Below are 22,362 nucleotides of genomic sequence, written 5' to 3'. Positions count from 1 at the left end.
TAGTTAACCCTGGGTCATTCAAAACCCCGGGTAAGTGGAATATATATTGCCGACTGTACAATTAAGTTTATACTGAATGAATGTTTCAAACTGTACAGGTAAGAATGAAACAGTCTCTTCTTCGCTCCAGTTTTCCGCATTTTCCCCTCTCAAACCAACTATGTTCATACACTAAAAAATGCTGGGTTGTTTCAACAACAACGAAAGCTTAAAGGACAAGTTTGGTATTTTACACTTAAAGCCCTGTTTACAGATCGTATCTGATGAAATAGAACGGTTAAGATTAAAATTTGGACACATGCTGCTGTCCCGAGAATTTTAGGCTTATTTCTGTCTATTCAATGAAATGCCCGTGGTTTGCTTGCAATTGGCAAAGGTGCATTATCGCCACCAACTGGGCTGGAGTGTCTATTATTCAAGCTCTCAACTGAACAATCACGGGTGTGACGCGTTTGGCAAAATAGGTCCACAAAAGCGAAATAAACCTAAAATTCTCGGGACAGGAGCATGTGTCCAAATTTTAATCTTAACCGTTCTATTTCATCAGATACGATCTGTAAACAGGGCTTTAAGTGTAAAATACCGAACTTGTCCTTTAATTTTTAAACCCAACGGTTGGGTTTGTCCATATTTGACCCAAACATGGGTTGAAACAACGCAGCATTTTTAGGGTGTACAATGCACATGAGGCTGTGTTTCTGTGACTGCACAAAGCACGTGAATATGAGGCATACGATCGGTTGTCTGTTGCTAAGCATCTAGCCGTAGCGGTCTAACACGGCATCGTTTCAACTGTACACGTTTAGCACCGCAATGCAGGGTTAACAGCGTAAAAGCAGTGCTAATCGTGCTTCTGAGCCATGTTTCATAACCCCGGGTAAAAAGCTGTGCTACCCCCCACTTCTAATTTACAAGTGTGAAATGTTGGTTTTACGGGGTAGAAAGGGGGTTTAGAACGCAGTGTGAAAAGCCCTGTTGATGATGTGAGCATTGTGGAGTCACGCACCGGATTCCTCTGCACCACTTTGGGGTTGTTGACCACAGTTATGAGGTTGACGATGGTGCAGGCTGAGTTGAGCACATACGAGAAGAATAGGTTCTTGTGTAGAGTGATTCTCTGACAGCTCAGACTCCTGGATGGGAGATAAAGAAATATTAATCACGGATCATTCATGACAGAGGCAGTTGTGTGACTTTTTGCAGAGTAATTCAGTTTGACAGTTCATTTCAGGATGGAAACAAAAACATTTTTCTGGGATAGTTAAGATACATAAAAATAAAATAAAAATCAATCTGCTTCTGACAGATTACAATTTTTACTAATCTCAAGCACTGAGCTTTTTTCAGCATTTCCAGGATTTGCACAACAAATCACAGGTGAATAAATCATTCATAAATCAGACCATTCATTCATGCCATTTCCATGCACCTCTTCACAGCAGGTTCAATATAGTTTCTGCCTGTCCCCTCCTTCAAAGCCTGCATTACACTTTGACTGTCAGATATGTAGAAAAGTAGATGCTACACGCAGCCAGAAACAGCAAATGATTTCCCCGTTTCCTCTATATGATCTCACCATGTGAGTTGGCAGGCATCACTGATGTGCAAATGTGTCATATGGTAATATCAGGAACTCGAGGATTTCATATTTAGAATGTTTTTTTTTTAGCCCAGTTTCAATAAATGGATCTTTTTTGGGCTGGTGAAGTACTGAATGTTACAGTATGTTTTAGTAGAACAGTGAACTCTTTATATCTCAAAAGATAAATGGAAATTGGATTCCTCATGATACGACCCATTTAATGAAATAAACAGAACATCAAGTTTGTGCCACCTGAGGCCTGAGCAGCCTCATTTAAAAAAATGTGATTGTGAGATGCTTGCCTGTTTTTAACAGTAATTGCTTATTGGGTGAAATTGGTTGGGATTATTCATGAAGGCCCTAGAAGGTTAAGGAACAGTGATCTTCAGAAATACATACACTACAATACCTTTCAAAATTTTCGAATCAGTACGATTTTTTTATGTTTTGAAATTAGTCTCTTCTGTTCACCAAGGCTGCATTTATTTGATCTAATATAGGCCTACAGTAAAAACATTAATATTGCGAAATTTAAATTTAATTTAAATTTCAAAAACCTGTTTTTTATTTTAATATATTTAAAAATGTAATTTATTTGTGTGATGGAAAGCTGAATTTTCAGCTTCATTACTCCAGTCTTCAGTGTCACATGATCCTTCAGAAATAATTCCAGTGTGCTGATTTGCTGCTCAATTAAAAAATTATTATTATCAATGTTAAAAACAGTTGTGCTGCTTAATATTTTTATGGAAACCGTGATTCTTTTTTCAGGATATTTTGATGAATAGAAAGTTCAAATGAACATCATTTATTTTAAATAGAAATCTTAGAAGATAGAAATCTAGAGGAGGAAAAAGGGTATTTCTGAGTAAATGTTGTTTTGTTGTTGGTCAGGAGTTGTTAAATATGCCAAATTTGGGACGTAAAACAAGTTCACACCTGCATCAGCAAATGTCATCACAATCTTCAAATTAAGAAAGTCATGCTACTCACATGATTTTACTCAGTTTAACCTAAAATTGCCAGCAGAGATCAGCTGAGTGCAAAGCTGGGATGGGAGTGAAAGCTGAGCTCATTTTCCAAAGCTATTTCCCATATTCCTAACCAAAAATTTCTGGCATTATTCGGTGGGGCATAAATTAAAGCTTAGTGCAGCTGTATGCTGACACGTACCTCTTTGAGCACCACATCTGGACTCAATAAGACGACATTAAGACTTTGACATCTCAGAAGATCGGACTGTAAATATCACCATCGCACCCTAAAAACAAGCGTTGCTACGTTACACTTCCAGATAGTGTACCAAACCAGCTGAACATCATAACTGACACAATGAAAATATTAACAATTGCGAATAAATGAACTGGCCTAGTGATATTTCAAAAGAGTTGCAAGACCTGTTGATCAGATCGCTTAGGCACAAACAGAACGAAGCCAAAGACATCCAAATGTTCTTTAAATAATGCTTTGCTTTTCCCCCCAGTAATTTTAGGCTACATTTGCAGGGATATGAAACATGCCATAATGCCATAATCAAAAATGAAATGTCCTAACAACAGACTGTAAAAACAAAAACAAAAAAAGTATTTATTGAGTGCTAATGTTGAAATTAGGTCTTAATAGAAATATGCTTTTAATCCTCTAAATAATAATCAATCTAAAGAGTACATTAAGCAATCATGGAAAGATTGAGAGAGAGAGAGAGAGAGTCAGTGTACTGAAAAAATTATATTAATAAAAAAAACTATGAGATTGTAAGCTTACTTGCTGGATACAACTGTCATACTATGTGACAAACAACCCAAAAGTTTATGTGGCGTTTAATGTATATATGACTCTTTGGCTCCTACATTTAATTACCCATGAAATTAAGTTTACCCTAGGGGACACAGACATACGGAGGAAACCAAGTCAGCATGAAATGACACACAAAACCTGACAAATACTCGTCATTTGGCTCAGAGCTTAGTGCAGCTCTGCCAGATAAATGGACACCAAGGATTTGCACTCAATAAAACACAATGATGAGAAACTATCGTTTTTTGCGATGCCAGAGCCAAATGACCTTTCCCTTTCAGCCTGTAAGTAGAGTGCAAACAGTCGGGTCCTATTAAAAGTTAATTTGTTAATGTTAATGACAGAAGGATCACTAAATCATTTAAACGTCCATAAAAACATGCACGCTCATTGAGCTGAATCACAAATCCTACAATGTTCTGTGATGTTTTTATTTCAAGCACCAAATTAATCATCTTAATAACTGCGATTCTTGAATGACAAAAGTAAAAAATAAACATACTTATGAGAACAGCATATTTAAGTTTAAGTATACACAGCTGTACCTTTAAATAGTTTTGACACACAAAACAAATTAACATATAGGAAATAAAATACAAAGATAGTTCTGCTTTTTTTTTTCGTTGTCACGCTCTGTTTAGATTCCGACTCTGAACATTCTCTCAAACAACTTTATAAGACGTATGCTTGCTTTTTAAACTGTATTATCATTTCTCATTTATGCTGAACAACTGTTGGCTGCTTTTCTTTCACAATCCAGTCCAACTCAACCATTCAAATTGTTTGTAAAGAAACTGTAGTTGGGTTCATTCTCCTACTGAAAGATAAACTTTCAGGCAATTACAGCAGGTTCTCCAGTAGAATTTTCCTGCTTTTTGCACCACACATTTTTTCTTTTCATTTTAACAGAAGGTCTAAGTTCTACTGATTTTTTTTTCTTTGTTTATGCGTTAGGTTTTTAGGGACCACCTTTTCTAGACAGTGATTGGGTGGTCTGGTTTAACTTCCCCTTCCAGATTGAGACTGAGACATCTAAACACAACCGTTCTCAATATCTCATCCGATATTACAAAACCGATACCAGATCATGGGAAAATGCTTTAATATCTGGGAAAAATTGGTAAAAACCGATTTTCTTAATTGTCTTACAATGAATTTTTTTTAATTATTATATTTTTTTTTTAGAAAAACAGGGACAGCGTACAATAAACATTAACCTCAAGGGGAGAGATGCATAGTACCAGGTTTTAGCTCAAGAGCTAATTTCCACCCGTAGTCCCTGGGCAGGCTGATGTTATAATAAAATACATAATACATCATACATACATGAATAATGAAATTTACATTGACCAAATAAATAATAAAAGTCTTCATATGCACAACAATCAGATCTTCACACCTTTCATTTACTCAAGTCTACTCTTATAGAACACATACTTACACACACACACACACACATACACATACATACCTCCGGTCACATGTGGGTGCAAATTTGATTTGACAAGAGCCATTTCTTTGCCAGGCGTGAATTTCTTTTCAGAATCTCTTATTTACATTGTGTTTACACTTAGTATGTTAAAATGAAAGGATTATCACGAGCAAACAAAACAAAACCTTGTGCGTTTTCAGCGGTGTTAAGTGAATTCTGACTAGCACCTCTGATTGGCCATTGCGTTCAAGCACTCAACAGATATGATTGTGATTGGCTACAATGCTCAAAGCTTGTAAAGAAAACACTGTAAATAGAAACCTTTTTAGCTCAGAGAGAGAGCGCTCAAACAAACACGAACAAGGGCGATTAAAAGCAGAGCTTATCAGTGTTCAACCTGCAGAAAAGTACCGGTCCTGGTATAATACAGGTTAAGTCGAATGCTTGAATCTGATTGGTTGACAAAAGTTCTAAGGTGTGCAATTAGAATGCTATAGGTGGCTCAAGTCTCCATTACAAGCTCAAAAATGACGTATTTCGAATAATTTAATGGCCGTCATCAATTATTCCAGACTTGTTAGTATAACTGTTTTTCATCTGTATAAAATTATAGGATTCCAAAATAGCAATTCCTGTTTTTTATTTGTTGGGTTTTTTTCTGTACCAAAACAATATCATATTGAAATAATTCCTTTTGGATTTCAGTTTTTATACAAACTTAAATTGCATTTCAGTGTGTGATTTGCAATTCAGTCAAATAAGGTGGTTGGTTTAGATTTTGATGTATTCACAAAGCACTGTATATGGTAATTCAGCCAATAAGCCCAGAGAAAAGGCCAATTTTCCTGACTTTGTGAAAGTAAAAGCCTGATCCAGAGATGTATATAATTCAAGGGTTAATGCGTTTAACTTCAGGGTTCAGACTGCATTTCCGCGTGGCCATGCTGACGGGAACGCCTATCCATCTTTTCTATTCAGTTTGAATTGACCACTGTGATAAATGGGGTAACCGAAAGCCTCTTGGTAAATCTCTCTTTGAAAAGCCGACTCTGTCAATTAAATAAATCTCAGACGCCACCGCAACACTCTACCTCCACACCGTCACCGTCAACAGCTCTGAGTAATGTCTGACAGTAGACAACACACAGCCCTGCCAAAAACAAGTGAACAACTGAGCGACCCATCAGCGAGAGGTTTATTGAAGTAACTGCAGCTACGCAGCAGATATTTCCTGCCTTCTTCAACTCGTACGGGGGGAGACAGTCAAGAGGAGATTGGAAACTCACCTGAAATAAAAGAATATGGCCAGTGAGATGAGAAGGGACACTATAGAAAGAGCATGACCCACAATCGCCATGTAATATAAAATATACGCCATCTGAAATGAGACAAATAATGTCATGGTCAAACCACATTCTCATGAGATTCACTTTACTGTTTTCATTTTTTTGGGTTTCAAGAGACCCTAATGTAAATTCACCTTTTATATTCAAATTACAATTTATTATTCAATAAAGTAGTCTTAATATTATTATTAACAAAAGTGGAGAAAAATATCATAAAAGAAAATCAAAACAGATTGCATCTATTAAATATATATATATCATATAATATTTCAGTCTCTGAAAGGACAAACTGTATGCAATTTAAAATTATTCATGCACGGTATTTAAAGTGTGTTATCACATTGATATTCTGTTAATAATCAGTTATCATAGGATTACAACAATTCACAAAGTATCAACCTGAAACTTCAATATTAAGTATATTTTGAGGTATTAAACATAACATAATAATAAAAAAAGATCATGTAAGCATATTTTTCATGTGTTATTTAGCAGTAAGTTTCATGCAACAAGGATAAAATCTCAAAGTAGTAAGAAAGCATAAAAGTAGCATTGAAAGTGCATATCCCAATTTTCTATGCTTTTTTTTATGAACTCCATCTGGTGTGATGGAGTGAAGTGCACAGACTTTATTTGAGTTTGCCTGAGCTGACATTTTCTCTCTATCCCTCACTTTGTAAAGCAGCAGTTGTATGGCTCTGAAACCATTATGTTATGAATAATTTTCAGAGCCGCTGTCCCCCAGAAAAGCTGTTAAGTTAAACTGAAACTGCCTTGTATCGACATTACGCTTCACTGCCACTGAGTCTGAAAGAAACACTCAAATCCAACATTGCTTTCAGTAACAGCTTTTAAATAGTATAAAACTGCATCAGAGCTGTATCTATCATATTTCTGCTTTTTTATGATATTCTGGTATGTTGATCTGCTAATTATTTGTCTTGTTTTCTTTTCTTTTGCAATATTTATATACACATTTTAGAAAATCAACAGCTAGTAAATTATCTGCTATATGGATATTCTGGATATAATTTGTAAATCAGCCCTGCACTAAACACATGGGCTAAAATCACAGGAAAATCTTGCAATCTAACATCCCAGTTAACACAAGTATGTTCTAAGAACGTTTTCCTAATGTCCCCGTTAAGTTATGAAAACATTATTTCTGAATGTTTAAAATTATGAATGTTCAGTTTTTTATTTTTTATTTTAAAGTTTTTATTTTTATTTTTTTTGGTTATGTGAAACTGAAATAGTCCAAACATTATGGTAATGTTACTTTTGAATGTACTTTTGCAAAATGATCAAATGGAATGTTCCCTTAACATTCATATAACTAAGAAAAAAAGAAAAAAAACGTTTTAGAAACATTTTAAAATGTGAAAGTTTTGAAAGTTCTGAGATCAATCCGAAATAACGTTTTCATAACTTAATGGGAACAATAGCGAAATGTTCTTAGAATATATTTTTGTTAGCTAGGATGTGCACTGTAAGAGTTTCTTTCAAAACATCTGACCCTTTAATTCAGAAATATTCATAACAATAACATTTTCCTTCAAAACAAGTGCAGAATTTAAGGATGTCCCATCCTCCTACCTTGAGCTTGTCCTTGGTATGAGCATTGCAAAGGGTGTAGTTGGACCAGGTCCTGTTTGTTTCAGGGTGTCTGAACCAGTTTCCAGTCTCATCACAATATTTGGTGACTTTTTCTAAATGAACAGGGAAAAAGACGAGAGATAAGTGCATGACAAAAGCCATTATACTTTAGCTTTTAAAGTAACCCTAGTGCCAGAAAGGCTCAAAGCTTTCGAAATGCTTCAAGAATTGGGGTGGTGTAGACTTGCACAGGTTCTAAACTGGTTTTGCTTCAGGATGATGACCTAGAATGCTTTTCTGCAGGGCTTGACATTAACTTTTTTGCTCACCAGCCACTGTGGCTAGTGGTTTTCCAAAGTTACTAGTCACTCAGCATTTTTTTACTGGCCACAAATTTTGACATCGATACCATGGGGAAAAACTGCCATATAGATATTTTTTTATATTATCTCATAATTTGGCACCAGGTATATTAGGCTGCTGTCACTTTAAGACCTAGAAGTTATTTCAGTATCAATATGCATCAAAATTTTGACAACACTACATTTCAGATGCCTTTTTAAAAGACTTAAAGGGTTAGTTCACCCAATTACTCACCCTCATGTTGTTCCAACCCCGTAAGACTTCCGTTCATCTTCGGAATACAAATGAAGATATTTTTGATTAAATCTGAGAGCTGTCTCACTCCTCCATTGGCTTCTATGTTATTTAAACTTGCCGGCCCAGAATAGTTAGTAAAGACAATGTTTAAAATAGTCCAAGTGACTACAGTGGCTCAACCTTAAGTTTATCAAGCGACGAGAATACATTTTGTGCGAAAAACAAACAAAAATAACGACTTAATTCAACTATTAATTTTCTTCTTTGTGTGCCTCTGAGTGAGTTTACGTAGTGTAACGCTTCTGGGTTGTACATCACATGCATCACACCCATGACCAGCGTCGGCCAATAGTGAGCCTACGTTCTGAAGTACAACCCCGAAGCGCTGCGCTGTTACACTACGTGAACTCACTCAGAGGCACACACAGAAGAAAATGAATAGTTGAATAAAGTCGTTATTTTTGTTTGTTTTTGCGCACAAAATGTATTCTCGTCGCTTGATGAACTTTAGGTTGAGCCACTGTAGTCACTTGGACTATTTTAAACATCGTGTTTACTAACTTTCTGGGCCGGCAAATTTCAATAACAAAGAAGCCTATGGAGGAGTGAGCCAGCTCTCAGATTTAATCAAAAATATCTTCATTTGTATTCCGAAGATGAACGAAGGTCTTACGGGGTTGGAACAACATGAGGGTGAGTAATTACTGACAGAATTTTCATTTTTGGGTGAACTAACCCTTTAAGCAAACCCAACTAATCTGGTGCCTATTACACGTCAAACTAATATTGCTGTGGGGGAAAGTAAGTCTGTTAAGTTAGCTCTTTTAAACATTCGCTCACTTAAAAATAAATCACTTCTAGTCAACGACTTAATAACCACAAACAACCTGGATTTTATGCTTCTAAATGAAACCTGGCTAGTAGACAGCTGCAGTGCAACAATCCTCAATGAAACATCCCCTCCTAACTTTACTTTTATGAGTGTCTGCAGAGCTGTTAAGAGAGGTGGGGGTCTAGCTGCTCTTTTTAAAGATATCTATCAATGTAAGCAAATATCATTTGGGAATTACTTGTCTTTCGAATATCTGGGTATTGTGTTAAAAGGTGCTCCACGCATTTTACTTTTCATTATTTACAGGCCTCCAAAATACTCTCCAGCCTTTGCTGAGGACTTTACAGAACTGTTATCAACAATTACCTCAGAGTTTGACTGTTTTGCCATTGCTGGAGATTTTAACATCCATATAGATAATGCAGAAAACAATATGGCCAAAGAAATCAAAACTGTTTTAAAAACTCTTGATCTGACTCAGCATGTACATGGACCCACACACAATCATGGACACACTTTAGATTTACTTATCAGTAAGGGTCTAAACATTTCATCGATTGTTATTAAGGATGTAGCACTGTCTGATCATTTCTGTATTTTCTTTGATATATTGATCTCTCCTGCCACTGAAGCTAGATCTGTGTCTGTCAAGAAGAGATGCTTAAATGAGAACACTAGTGTCCTATTTATGAAGGCTATATCCTTAACACCAAGCATATCTGCAGACTCTGTTGATTTTCTCCTTGATTCTTTTAACTCAAAAGTTAAAGGTGTAATTGATGATATTGCTCCTGTGAAAGTCAGGAAGAAGAGTGGCAGACAAAAGGCACCTTGGAGAAACTCAACAGCAGTGCAAAATATGAAAAGACAATGCAGAAAAGCAGAGCGCATGTGGCGGAAGACAAAACTTGTAGTCCATTATAACATCTACAAAGACAGCCTTCATGCTTTCAATATGGAACTAGGCAAAGCTAGACAGACTTTCTTCTCAAATATTATAAACAGTAATTTAAACAACACACGCACTCTTTTTGCTACTGTAGAGAGACTGACAAACCCCCCAAGCCAGATTCCCAGTGAAATGCTCTCAGACAGCAAGTGCAGTGAGTTTGCTTCTTTCTTCTCTGACAAAATCAATAATATCAGAAAGGTGATCAGCACATCCTTGACTTGCGCTGGGGTCAGACAGATCAAACCACCTGAGAAAGTAGTTACTATGTCTGATTTCAAAGAAATTGATGGCAACATTTTGGAAGAAACCGTACAGCACCTTAAAACATCAACCTGCGCTCTTGACACACTTCCCACATCGTTTTTCAAAAGTGTGTTAAACAGTTTAGAAGCAGATCTTCTAGAAGTGGTAAATGCTTCACTTCTCTCTGGGAGTTTTCCAAACTCCCTAAAAACTGCAGTTGTCAAGCCCCTCCTGAAAAAGAGAAATCTGGATAAGACCATATTAAGCAACTATAGACCAATCTCAAATCTTCCTTTCATAGGTAAGATCATTGAAAAAGTTGTCTTCAATCAGCTGAACAAATTCTTATGCTCGAATGGATACTTTGACAATTTTCAATCTGGTTTCCGACCGCATCACAGCACAGAGACAGCGCTCATAAAGATAATAAACGATATTCGCTTAAATACTGACTCAGGCAAATTATCAGTGCTGGTACTACTCGACCTCAGTGCTGCATTTGACACTGTCGATCACAACATACTTCTGGACAGGCTGGAAAACTGGGTGGGGCTTTCTGGGATAGTCTTAAAATGGTTCAGGTCATACTTAGATGGGAGAGGTTATTATGTGAGTATAGGAGACCATAAGTCTGAGTGGACATCCATGACATGCGGAGTCCCTCAAGGCTCAATTCTTGCGCCACTCCTGTTTAACCTGTATATGCTCCCAATGAGCCAAATAATGAGAAAGAACCAAATCTCTTACCACAGCTATGCTGACGACACACAGCTCTACTTAGCCCTATCGCCCAACGATTACAGCCCCATTGACTCCCTGTGCCAATGCATTGATGAAGTCAACAGTTGGATGTGTCAAAACTTTCTTCAGTTAAACAAAGACAAAACTGAAGTCATTGCGTTTGGAAACAAAGATGAAGTTCTCAAGGTGAACGCATACCTTCACTCTAGGGGTCAAACAACCAAAAATCAAGTCAGGAATCTTGGTGTGACACTAGAGTCAGAGCTTAGTTTCAGTAGTCATGTCAAAGCAATAACTAAATCAGCATACTATCATCTGAAAAATATTGCAAGAATTAGATGCTTTGTTTCCAGACAAGACTTAGAGAAACTTGTGCATGCTTTCATCACCAGCAGGGTGGATTATTGTAATGGACTCCTCACTGGCCTTCCCAAAAAGACCATAAGACAGTTGCAGCTCATACAGAACGCTGCCGCCAGGATTCTGAGCAGAACCAGAAAATATGAACATATCACACCAGTCCTCAGGTCTTTACACTGGCTCCCAGTTAAACTTAGGATTGATTTTAAAGTATTATTACTGGTATATAAATCATTCAATGGCCTAGGACCTCAATACATTGCAGATATGCTCACTGAATATAAACCCAACAGATCACTCAGATCATTAGGATCATATCAGCTAGAAATACCAAGGGTTCACTCTAAGCATGGTGAGTCTGCTTTTAGCTATTATGCCAGCCGCAGCTGGAACCAGCTTCCAGAGGAGATCAGATGTGCTCCTACTGTAGTCACATTCAAATCCAGACTCAAAACACATCTGTTTAACTATGCATTTACTGAATGAGCACTGTGCCAATGTTCGTCCGACTGTTTGTACTGTATTTTATTTTTTATTTTTCTAAACTGTTTTAATTATTCTTATTTCTTTTTATTATTTTAATTTCTTCTATGTAAAGCACTTTGAATTGCCATTGTGTATGAAATGTGCTATATAAATAAACTTGCCTTGCCTTGCCTTGCCTTGCCTTGCCTTGCCTTGCCTTGCCTTGCCTTTAAATTGAAAAATGTATTATATTGAAATATAAATTATATAATGTATATATTAAATTATATATAAAATGCAACCCGCCAAAGTGACTGTGTTACACACCAGTGTTTAAATAATGTCAATCCCTGGTTATAAAATAGATAAACAAAAAGTGAAAGAACTGTACCAGTGGAGTCAAAGTCAGGGAAGTAATTGGGGCAGTACTGAGAGGTGTACGATCCTGCTGGAGTGTCGTCCCAGCACAACCATCCATCCCATGTGCGGTTACAGTATGGACCTGAAGACAAGCACACAAACAATCAGGGCCAATTCCTCCGTGCAATTGCTCTTTGCACTTTACGCTAAGAGTTTCTGATGATTCAATCTAAAACCTCTTCTGAGGCTCTCTGTTTTCACACCTGATTTGTTATATGGCTGGTCTCTGTTCATTTTCTCAAAGCATTTATATTGACCATCGATGATCTTCTTCCTCTCCTCCGCTTTCTGAGTCACTACAGGGCTGACCTGACTCTCAGCTGTAGGATCCATCTCCATCTCTGTCTCTAAAAAGCCATGAACTGGTAACGTCTGAAGAAGAAAGCATTCGTTTTGAGATTATAGATAAAAGAAGTATCTGATTTGAGACCTATTGGATAATTAGGGGCCAAGCACTGAAGTATGTGTTCTTTCTCTTTCTTCAAGCTGGGAGTTTATGGAGAAGTCTATATAGATATAGATATATATATATATATAAAGAAGTTGTGAAATTTAGCCCTCTCGTTGGGGAGAGTCTGATCATTCATGGCAATTTTGGGTCCCTTCAAATCTCTCTAACCTCACCAACCATTCAAAGTTGCACTGCTTTCTTTTTGCTTATAACTTTTGATCAAAAGTTCAATGTTCCCAATGGTTTTGATTTCTGCTCAAAAAGATATTTACATCTCTATTGAAAACATACACTACCAGTCAAAAGTTTGGGGTCGGTGGGATTTTTTCTTAACGTTTTTGAAAGAAGTCTCTTATGCTGCATTCATTTGATAAAACATAAATAAATAAATAAAAAACAGGAAAAAATATAATATTGTGAAATATCATAACAAATTAAAATAAATGATTTTTTTTTATTACTACATTTTAAAATGTAATTTATTCCTGTGATGTCAAAGCTGAATTTTCAGCAACATTACTGATTTGCTGCTCAAGAAACATTTCTGATTATTATCAATGTTGAACAGTTGCGCCGCTTAATATTTTTATTTTTTATTATTTAATATATTTTTGAATGTTTCTTTGATAAATAGAAAGTTAACAAACAACATTTATTTTCAATAAAAAACTTTATATTTAAATAAAGGTATTAATTTATTTATTTTTTTAAATCTTGCTTACCCCTAACTTCCTCCTAAATATCATATCTTCACTAAATTTGTCTTAAATAATTTTCAGAGCATTTTTGTCAAAAGTTGTTAATGCTTTTTGATAAACCAAACAATTTTGTGTGTGTGTGTGTGTGTGACACATTAACAAATTTGACAGCAAACATGCCAAACAGGAGGGGAAGTCTTCGTAACATTTTGGCCTATAGAAACAATTACCTCGGGACAGCACCATCTAGAGGTCAAAATCATATCATAATAATTTATTACTTTGCTAATAAATTGTAATAAATTTGGCCTTGACTTTACTGTATTTAGATTGTTTTGGTCTTACAGAATGCAATGATACCACTCTTTCCAGAGATGGACATATTGCATGTGCACATTTTTTAACCAAAAAAGTCTGTCATAATCAAGGACTATGCATGTCACAAGTTATTAAATGTTTTCCAAAACAAATTCAAAATGAAAAGGACTAATAGGCATATCCAAGACGGTATCTCAGCAACTCTTCGGTGTACTGACATGATTCTTAAAATCATGATACAGTGCCCTGAATTTGGTGACCCTGACACTTACTTATCAAAGGTTTTAAGCAATTGTGCAGTCTTATGTTTAAATCTGCTTATGGCATTTAAACCAATTTTTAGTGTGCTATATTAGTGGGCAATATTTTACCTTAATTTTTTCCTTTGAGAATGTGAGACAGTGGGACCAGGTCTTATTGATGGATGAATTGTGTACCCAGCTGCCAGATTCATCACAGTATTTGGTTACTTTTTCTGCAGGGAAAAGGAAAGTTTAGTGTAATGACTTGAGCTTAAAGATGTACTCACATTACAAGATCTGAACCGTGCCGGAGTATCTTTGACCCCCAAAGTCTGGTTCGCTTGACTTGTGCGTTCGCTCCATATCGTGCCCGGGCCCGCTTGAAGAGGTCGGCTCGGGCACGGATTGATTGGGCTCGGGCACGGTATGCATGTAGTGTGATCGCCAACTGCACCGAAACATCTTCTATTGCTTCTTAGATGGTACACTTTTTAATGAATTCGAGTATAGGATATAGGTTTATAACAGGCCTGGTTCTCCCCTTATTGGTGAACATGAATTGTAGCTCACGCATCAGTTGTGGTAAACAGAAGCTCAAGCATGTTCGCTTGATGTGTGAGAACCAATGAGGTTCATTCTCGTGTGTTGAGCTCCAACAAGAACCAATGAAGTTTGTTCTCTCACATAACGCAGGTTCGGTTGAGTTTCTGTTTATGTTCGCTGACCAATGTTTATATGCGAATAAAAGCCTAAATTCAATTTGTTCATCATATAACGCGATCGAGTCTCTTCAGAAAATGCTCAATTCATATGGATTAGTTTTACAATCTCTTTATGAACTTTTTGAAGCGTCAAAGTGGTAGTTGCTTAGCTGTCAATGGAGGAACAGAAATCTCCCCCCGATTTCATCAAAATGATCTTTCTTTGTGTTCCGGAGATGAACGAAAGTCTTACGGGTTTGGAACGACATGAGGGTGAGTGATTAATTACAGAATTTTCATTTTTGGGTGAACTATCACTTTAAGTGCAATGTGAGTGCAGGCCAGAGAGGGAGGGGGGAGGAGGGGGAGGGGGAGGGGGGAGGGGGGGGGGGGGGCAATCACGATCGGTAAGGCAACCGTGCCTAGTGTGAGTACACACTAAGTTGTTCCAGTGATTGACTCCAGCCCTGGGCCTCGGGAATCAATCAATCAGTGTCTTATAACAAACACAGTGAGCTGATTCTCAGGCAGAGAGATGTCTATCAGTGAACAGAAGAGATTGTCTGCTGTTATATCCTTACTTCAGCAGCTTCATTTCACTGATATTTAAGAGCTTCTCACAGATGTTCCATATGGAAAAGCTTATTTTGTCCTGTACCAAAAATCTTTGTCCCCTTTAGAACAACACAACCCATCAGCTAATATATTATTTTTGCACTTCCAAATAAAAGCTCATATGAATGTTTCCAGACAGTCTGGGACCTTTTCATTAAAGGGCTTCACTTATCATCCCAGTAGCCTGCGCTCGTGCTTTGGAATTATTTCTTTGGAGCAACATCTTGTGTTTCATAATAGTCAGACCAGAGACATGTAACAGATGTCATGCGTGCTGCAGAATCTCGATGATTTGCAGTTTCTGGAGCGTTTCGGTCTGGATTGACAATCAGATGTGATCGGGAGTCTTACCCAAGGGGTCAAAGCTGGGGTAATCTGGGCAGTTCTGTGAGGCAAAGGTTCCAGCTGGGGTTTCATCCCAACAGAGCAAGCCATCCCAGAATCTGCTGCAAAACGTCCCTATAAAAGTTAAATTGACATTTTAAAGGGGTCGTTTCATGAGGACTCAAATGTTCCTTGATCTTTTGAGATCCAAGGGTTTATTGTACAATAAAAACATACAGTAACTTTCTGAACTCAAAATGTCCTCAGCAAAAGGAAACAAAACATTTATTAAAACTAAGCTGATGAAATGGCCAAACCTTGTGCTGTTTCTGGATGTGTGTAGCACCTGCCGCTCTGCATATCATTTTGAAGGGTAACACTTGTTTTGTATTTGTTAACATTAGTTAATGCATTGTGAACTAACATGAAAAAACAGTGAAATGCTGTATTTTTATTAACTAACGTTACCAAAGATAAACAAAAACTGTAACAAATGTAGTGCTCATGGTTAGTTTATGTTAGTTAATACATTAACTAAGGTTAACAAATGAAACCTCATAGTAAAGTATTACCAAACGGTTACCAAAATGCTTGAATTTTCAAAAAACACATTATTTTCACATTGTTGCAGCTCCTCTCTTCCCAGTCTGTCAGTAACGCTCCGTTTAGTTCCTGTTTTTATGAAGCTTCCGAAAAGCTCAGTGTGCTCTGATTGGTCAGCTGGACCAGTGTAATGTGATTGGTCAACCACTTCGAGCGTGTTTCGGAAATGTCCCGCCCCTTTCCATAACAGCGTTAGATCCGGGGTATGGCAACAACACACTACTGACTAACTCAACCAGGCCTCGCCACCTTTTTAGCATATGCCTTGTGCGGGAATTATTTAAATGAGGAATATTGTGACATGTTTGTTCCTTGAAGAAAACTCAAGACTAAATGGAGGTGGTGTTTCAGGGAGTTCTGAAACAGTGACACTGATATAGAGAATAACTCCATTAGGAGTGACTTTGTGCTTTACAGATTTTTTTTAATGCTCAAAAAGACAGTTGAAAATGTAAAAAAAAAAGGCATAACAGGTCATCTTTAAACTGGGATAGGAAAAGGTATTTTATCACACATCACCTTTCGAGAAGAACCTTTATTGTTTCCCTGATCACTTTGTGATAGCTTTCAGCCATAAAGTGCTCCACTAACAGTCTTGGAATTTAACAAGGCTATGAAAAGATTAAGAGCACCATTGTCTGTTATTCAAATGAAAATTAACTGAAAAGAAACCTACCCGTTTTATTATGGGATCCATCTCGGCTCAGAAGCTCCAGACATTTGTACTGAGACTGAGTCATGATCAGTCTCTCTCCCTCCACTGCCATCATGACAGGAGTAAGGGATAAGTCAGCGCTGGGCTCTGTTTTTGTCTCTGTTGTTCCAGCCTTTGTTACATTCTGCAAAGAGAGATGAACTTGACCACAGCAGCAAGGTTGAAAATTCAGTATCTAAGAACTGGCTCTCGTTTAATTCACGAGTTGGAATTTAAATCGAATTAGGGATGTTAAATTGGAATTTAAATGAGAATGATATGAAGTGGACGTCACTGAATTGCAATTCACATATATTCACAAAGTCACACATAAGGTTTGGAACAAAACATGAAAAATTACATAACTAAATGTTTTTCACTAAATTTTGCCCATTTTGTTCCCTGATATGCAGAAAACAATTTGATAAAAATCAAATCAAATTAAATTACAGCAAAAACACATTGATTTCAGATAGCTTTATGAAATATATATTGACAACATAATTTGAGGTATCTTGGGAAATTACGTGTTCTTCAACACTGGTGCATAAAATAAGTTAATTATTTTAATTTTAAAGAACTATATATAAATAAAAAACAAACTGCTATAACTAACATTTCAAACCCTGACTATTATCTAATATGTTCATGGGTAATTTATACTAAAATGTATAATATACAATAGTGGGCAAAAGTGATGTCCGGACTAGGAAAATTTACATTTTCACCCTTTATTCAAAATATTATAAAAAATTTGATAAAGATTTTGCATAGTTGTCTTTGGAGTCAATTGTTTTATTCGTGATAACTCAATGAAACATGCCAAATTGTGTGACAATTTTTGGCCAGGCCGTCATACAAAGAAATGATGAACACAAGCAAAAACAAGAGAGAACCAACAAAATATTAATAAATTATTATGTTGTAGTCAATGTATGCTTTTTCCTGTGAGCTTTTCTTTTTTTTTTATGGATTTTTTTATTGCATAATAAAATTAATCCTGTAGCTGAATCCTGTTGCCTTTTTTGGCAAATAATTTTGTCAGATAAATCACTAATCGTTCTTTCCTCATATTTAAAATATATAAAAATATATATATATATATATATATATATATATAATATTTTTCCTCGTATTTTGATGGTTTAATCAAACTTGTATAGGGTCATAAAAAAACAAATATACCCTCCAGACGTCACTTGTTTTGGCCACTACTGTGAATCTATGTGTTTCTTTAAATGTTATTCCGTTTTCTTCTTCCTTACAATTCTGCACTGTTTTCTGCCTCAATTCAAAGTCAGGAATTAGACTGGGATTTAAAAGTCATTCTGTATTCATTCCTGAATGGCACACAACCTTCCACAGCAGAAACACCACAAACACCTCTATTTTTCCCCCTGCGACCTCAAATGCACACCTACTCAGTTCTGAGGACATCACATGGGCACTTGACATTTGAAAAGGTATGATTTTACACAAAAGAACCGACAGAAACATTCCTCTGCTCATATCAGTATTGTAAAAAGATAAGAAATCCTTCACAGAAACGGATGCCTTTCTAGAAGAGTTATAGGGATAAAGCTTTACGCACAAAGACAGGCTTGATATCAAAATTCAAAGAGCATCTCTAACCATTGTGTCACCAGTATGAGTCATCTTATATTCAATGGGAAGTCAAAGAGACAATTCAAAAGTACTTTACCTTTTTCCCCCCTTTAAGACACCTCACAGTAATGAATTCTACATTCATTTACGACTTAAACTTTGATGTTTTTGTGCAGAGATCTTTACTTTGGCAGAACCACTCAAACCCACCTTTTCATTACTGCCATTAAACAAACTGAGAAAAGTCTTTGGCAGCTTCTTTAGTGCTGTGCGTCTGTCTTACCTGCACGCAATAACGCATTTACAACACCAAATTCATCTGTGAGCTTTCTGATGTCCCATGTAGCAGTTTAGCAGCCGTACATATGATGTCACTCCAAACTTTGAAGTAAATGACGTCATACATACGACCACCAGGCCACCACCCAAGTCAGTCAGGAAAACCATTAGTCCTTCAATGGAAAGTGGATGTCAAGAACGAATAAGATCATGTTTCAAAAACTACAATTTTATCTTTAAAGTCCTACAGAAAAAAAAAGTATAGTGTTTTTAGACCCATTTTTTACACTTATTAATACCAATCCACACTCTTGCTCTCAGTTTTTGCTGTTCAGTCTAGCTTTAATTAAATGCCATTTCCCATTATACTTGCATAATGTTACATGCTATTCTGCAAGCTCATTACTTTTCCACTAAGTTAGGTTTATTCACAGTCATGGGAAAGCTACTTCAAGGTCAAAAATAAACAGAGAGGACTTATTATTATATTAATGTGCACATACAATTAGCAAAGTAGGCTATTGGCTTGTTTGTGAGTTGCGGTGATACTATAGTGCTAATGTACTACATGCAGAGGGCCTCATATGCTCCCATTTCATCTTTCTGACACGGAGCCAGCTGCTCTGATACCAGCAATGGTGGAGCCACCATTTCATGCCTCAAGAGTTCTGCGGGTTTTCAGGTCACCTCCACTTGTAATTACCAAACTGGAGCAATTAGTGAGTAATGTTTTTTTTCTTTTTCTAGTGGGTGTGGGGTAATCAGGAAAGAATCATCCAATGACAGTTTACAAAAAAAAATTATAAAAAAATTTAGTGGCCAGGAAAAGTTGCATGTTTTAGCAATTGCAAGTTCAAATGGGTAAAATGTCGAATTCTAAATACACGAATGTATTTTAGGCTAATTTCACTATGAGTCAATATAATAAAAAATGCATTACATTGAACAAACAATGAATGAGATGTTATGGTCCACTCACCAAGATAAATGATGTCAAAAGCCATAGGGTCTCTTGCCAACCCATGTTCTCAAATCCTGGCTTTATCTGCAAACACAAAAACATAAAAAAAACCGTCTGAGAATGCAACACACTGAGAACTCAAAGCTGACAAAAACATTCTACAAATCTATCTATCTATCTATCTATCTATCTATCTATCTATCTATCTATCTATCTATCTATCTATCTATCTATCTATCTATACGTCAATACATCCATACATCCATATACATCTATACTGTACATCAATACATCCATACATCCATACATCCATATACATCCATACATCTATACATCAATACATCAATACATCCATACATCTATACATCTATACATCCATACATCCATACATCTATACATCAATACATCCATACATCTATACATCCATACATCCAGGAAGGAAGAAAAAACATCAAAAATAATTCCATTTGTTCCTCATTTGGGTGATCCAATGCTGGGAATATTAGACGTCACATGCAGTTCTGGATTGAAAAAAAACTACTAGGCATTCTAGATCAACTTCTAATGGTAAATTTTCCACTTTAGTAGACAGATCCTATATGATTGATTTAGTAGACACTTCCTAAATCCTTGATTTGAATCACTCGTGTCCCATGCATTACTCAGGGTAAACTATAATTTACACAGTCATATATTATGTTGCAGTTCCTTGTAACATCACCAGCCATTGCTGAGTAATTCAATTTTATTTACTTGCCAAAGTCAATTTATTGTCTCATTTGGCTCTTGGCAAGTGTAAATTTTGGTCCCTGAGTATGATATATCAAGACTCTGGCTGTTAACCTACAGCACTAGCATGTCAAATCTGCTTTCATTAGCCCTCAGTGCCATGTAACATTTTTATATGTAGTTGTAGGTCAAACCATCTCTGCCAACATACCAACAACAACAACATGCTAACAGTTCAGCTACTGTATTCTCTACTCTATCAGCACTTTATCAACAGAATAAAGAGGGGTGAGAAAGAGCTGCTGAGAGCCAGTTTGTCTCCTGTGTAACAGGGGTTCAGAATGTTTGCTCTCAACACCTCTCTTTAGATCACAGTGGGGGGATTTCTCTGATAGACAGACAGAAAGATACCAGGAATAGCAACTGAACCTCTGGATCCACTCAACAGTGTTGACAATACCTCAGATTATCAGCAGCCAGTTTTCCACAGACTATGGGGTTTGAGTGCTGATTTATTAGGATGTGGAGTGTGTATGTACTGCCTCAGGACTCTTACTATGTTCTGTCACGACACATATCACATTCAGAGAAGATATTTGGCTGAAATATTACTGTGGTTTTCTTTCCAAGCTGGAGGATTCCAAACAAAAACAGACCATTATTTTAAGAACAAATAAGAACAGCCTGAATCAATTCAACTCCTTATGCAACCGATTGTTGGGCATGCAGTCCAATGCCTTTAAAATGCAGTCATGCATCCCTTCAGGTGGAAGAAAAGTTGCCATATTTAGCCTTTACAAAGCAGAATGCAGTTAATCGTAAGGTTCTGTCAAAGTTAACACATGAAACTACTGTTGAAAATCCATCATTTACTCGCCCTCGAGATCTTCATACAGGTTTGGAACAAATTTAGGGGGAGTAAGTGATGACAGAATTTTCATTTTTGGCTCAATTATCCCTTTAAATGTGTAACAGGGATCAATTTAAGGTTCAATTAGTTAAAGTTAACTGCATTAGTTAACACACAAACTCACAATGAAAAATAATTCTAAAGCATTTATTAATCTTAGTTAATGCTAATTTCAACATTTTCTAATACATTATTAAAATCAAAATGACTGTTAATGTTATTTAATGAACCTAAGCTAAAATGAACTAAAAATTATTAGTTGTATTAACATTAACAGATATTAATAAATACTGAGACAAATGTATTGCTCATTGTTATTTAATGCATTAACATTTAAATGGTTTCATTTTGTTGTGTGATTTAAAAAAAAAAAAGAGCAAATTTGAACTGTTGTTAGCATCATGTTCTGACACACACATTGTTTTTCTGTCTCGCTTGGGACTTTTTATTGTGTTCTGTGGTTTTTATACTGATCTGATGACTTTTCTGCATTTTTATTCAGACATTACTTTTCTGTGTAGGCACTAACACTAACCCTAACATCCATGTTGGCAATTTATGGTTTTACCATCCTCATGGGGGCATTTGGTCGCACACACACACTCACACACACACAGCCCACAAGTCCCTAGCGGACCATGTATTTCTCAGTAAATGGGGTAAGATATTGTTTACAGATCATTTATTTATATACCAAACCCAGACGGAACGTTTAACAAAAGTCATTTGTGTTCACTTCGTATGATGAAACTCAGTTATCATTGAAGCTATTTCCTATGCACCCATGCAATTTTTCTAAGGAAATTAAAAGTAAATAAAACAGATTATTGGAGCACATTACAAGAAAATACTATATCAGTTTTGTC

The 22,362-nt window shown here is 36.4% G+C and overlaps 1 protein-coding gene across 1 annotated transcript in view; it reads right to left on the bottom strand.

Annotated features, from left to right (window-relative positions):
- calcr (calcitonin receptor) overlaps positions 1-22,362 on the bottom strand; it is a 69,230-nt gene that overhangs the window by 13,377 nt on the left and 33,491 nt on the right. Inside the window, exons 2-10 of the mRNA XM_082187089.1 lie at positions 19,876-19,941; positions 16,995-17,157; positions 15,743-15,850; positions 14,205-14,308; positions 12,570-12,738; positions 12,338-12,448; positions 7,754-7,866; positions 6,098-6,189; positions 1,007-1,133 (exon numbers count right to left, since the gene is read on the bottom strand). Coding sequence (XP_082043215.1) covers positions 1,007-1,133; positions 6,098-6,189; positions 7,754-7,866; positions 12,338-12,448; positions 12,570-12,738; positions 14,205-14,308; positions 15,743-15,850; positions 16,995-17,157; positions 19,876-19,941 — 1,053 coding nt within the window. The remainder of the gene's footprint in view (positions 1-1,006; positions 1,134-6,097; positions 6,190-7,753; positions 7,867-12,337; positions 12,449-12,569; positions 12,739-14,204; positions 14,309-15,742; positions 15,851-16,994; positions 17,158-19,875; positions 19,942-22,362) is intronic.

Source organism: Leuciscus leuciscus (assembly GCF_965113295.1).
Source record: "Leuciscus leuciscus genome assembly, chromosome: 12".
Lineage (NCBI taxonomy): Eukaryota > Metazoa > Chordata > Actinopteri > Cypriniformes > Leuciscidae > Leuciscus > Leuciscus leuciscus.
Note: the sequence above shows the minus strand (reverse complement) of the source record. Positions and strands in the feature narration are given on the sequence as shown.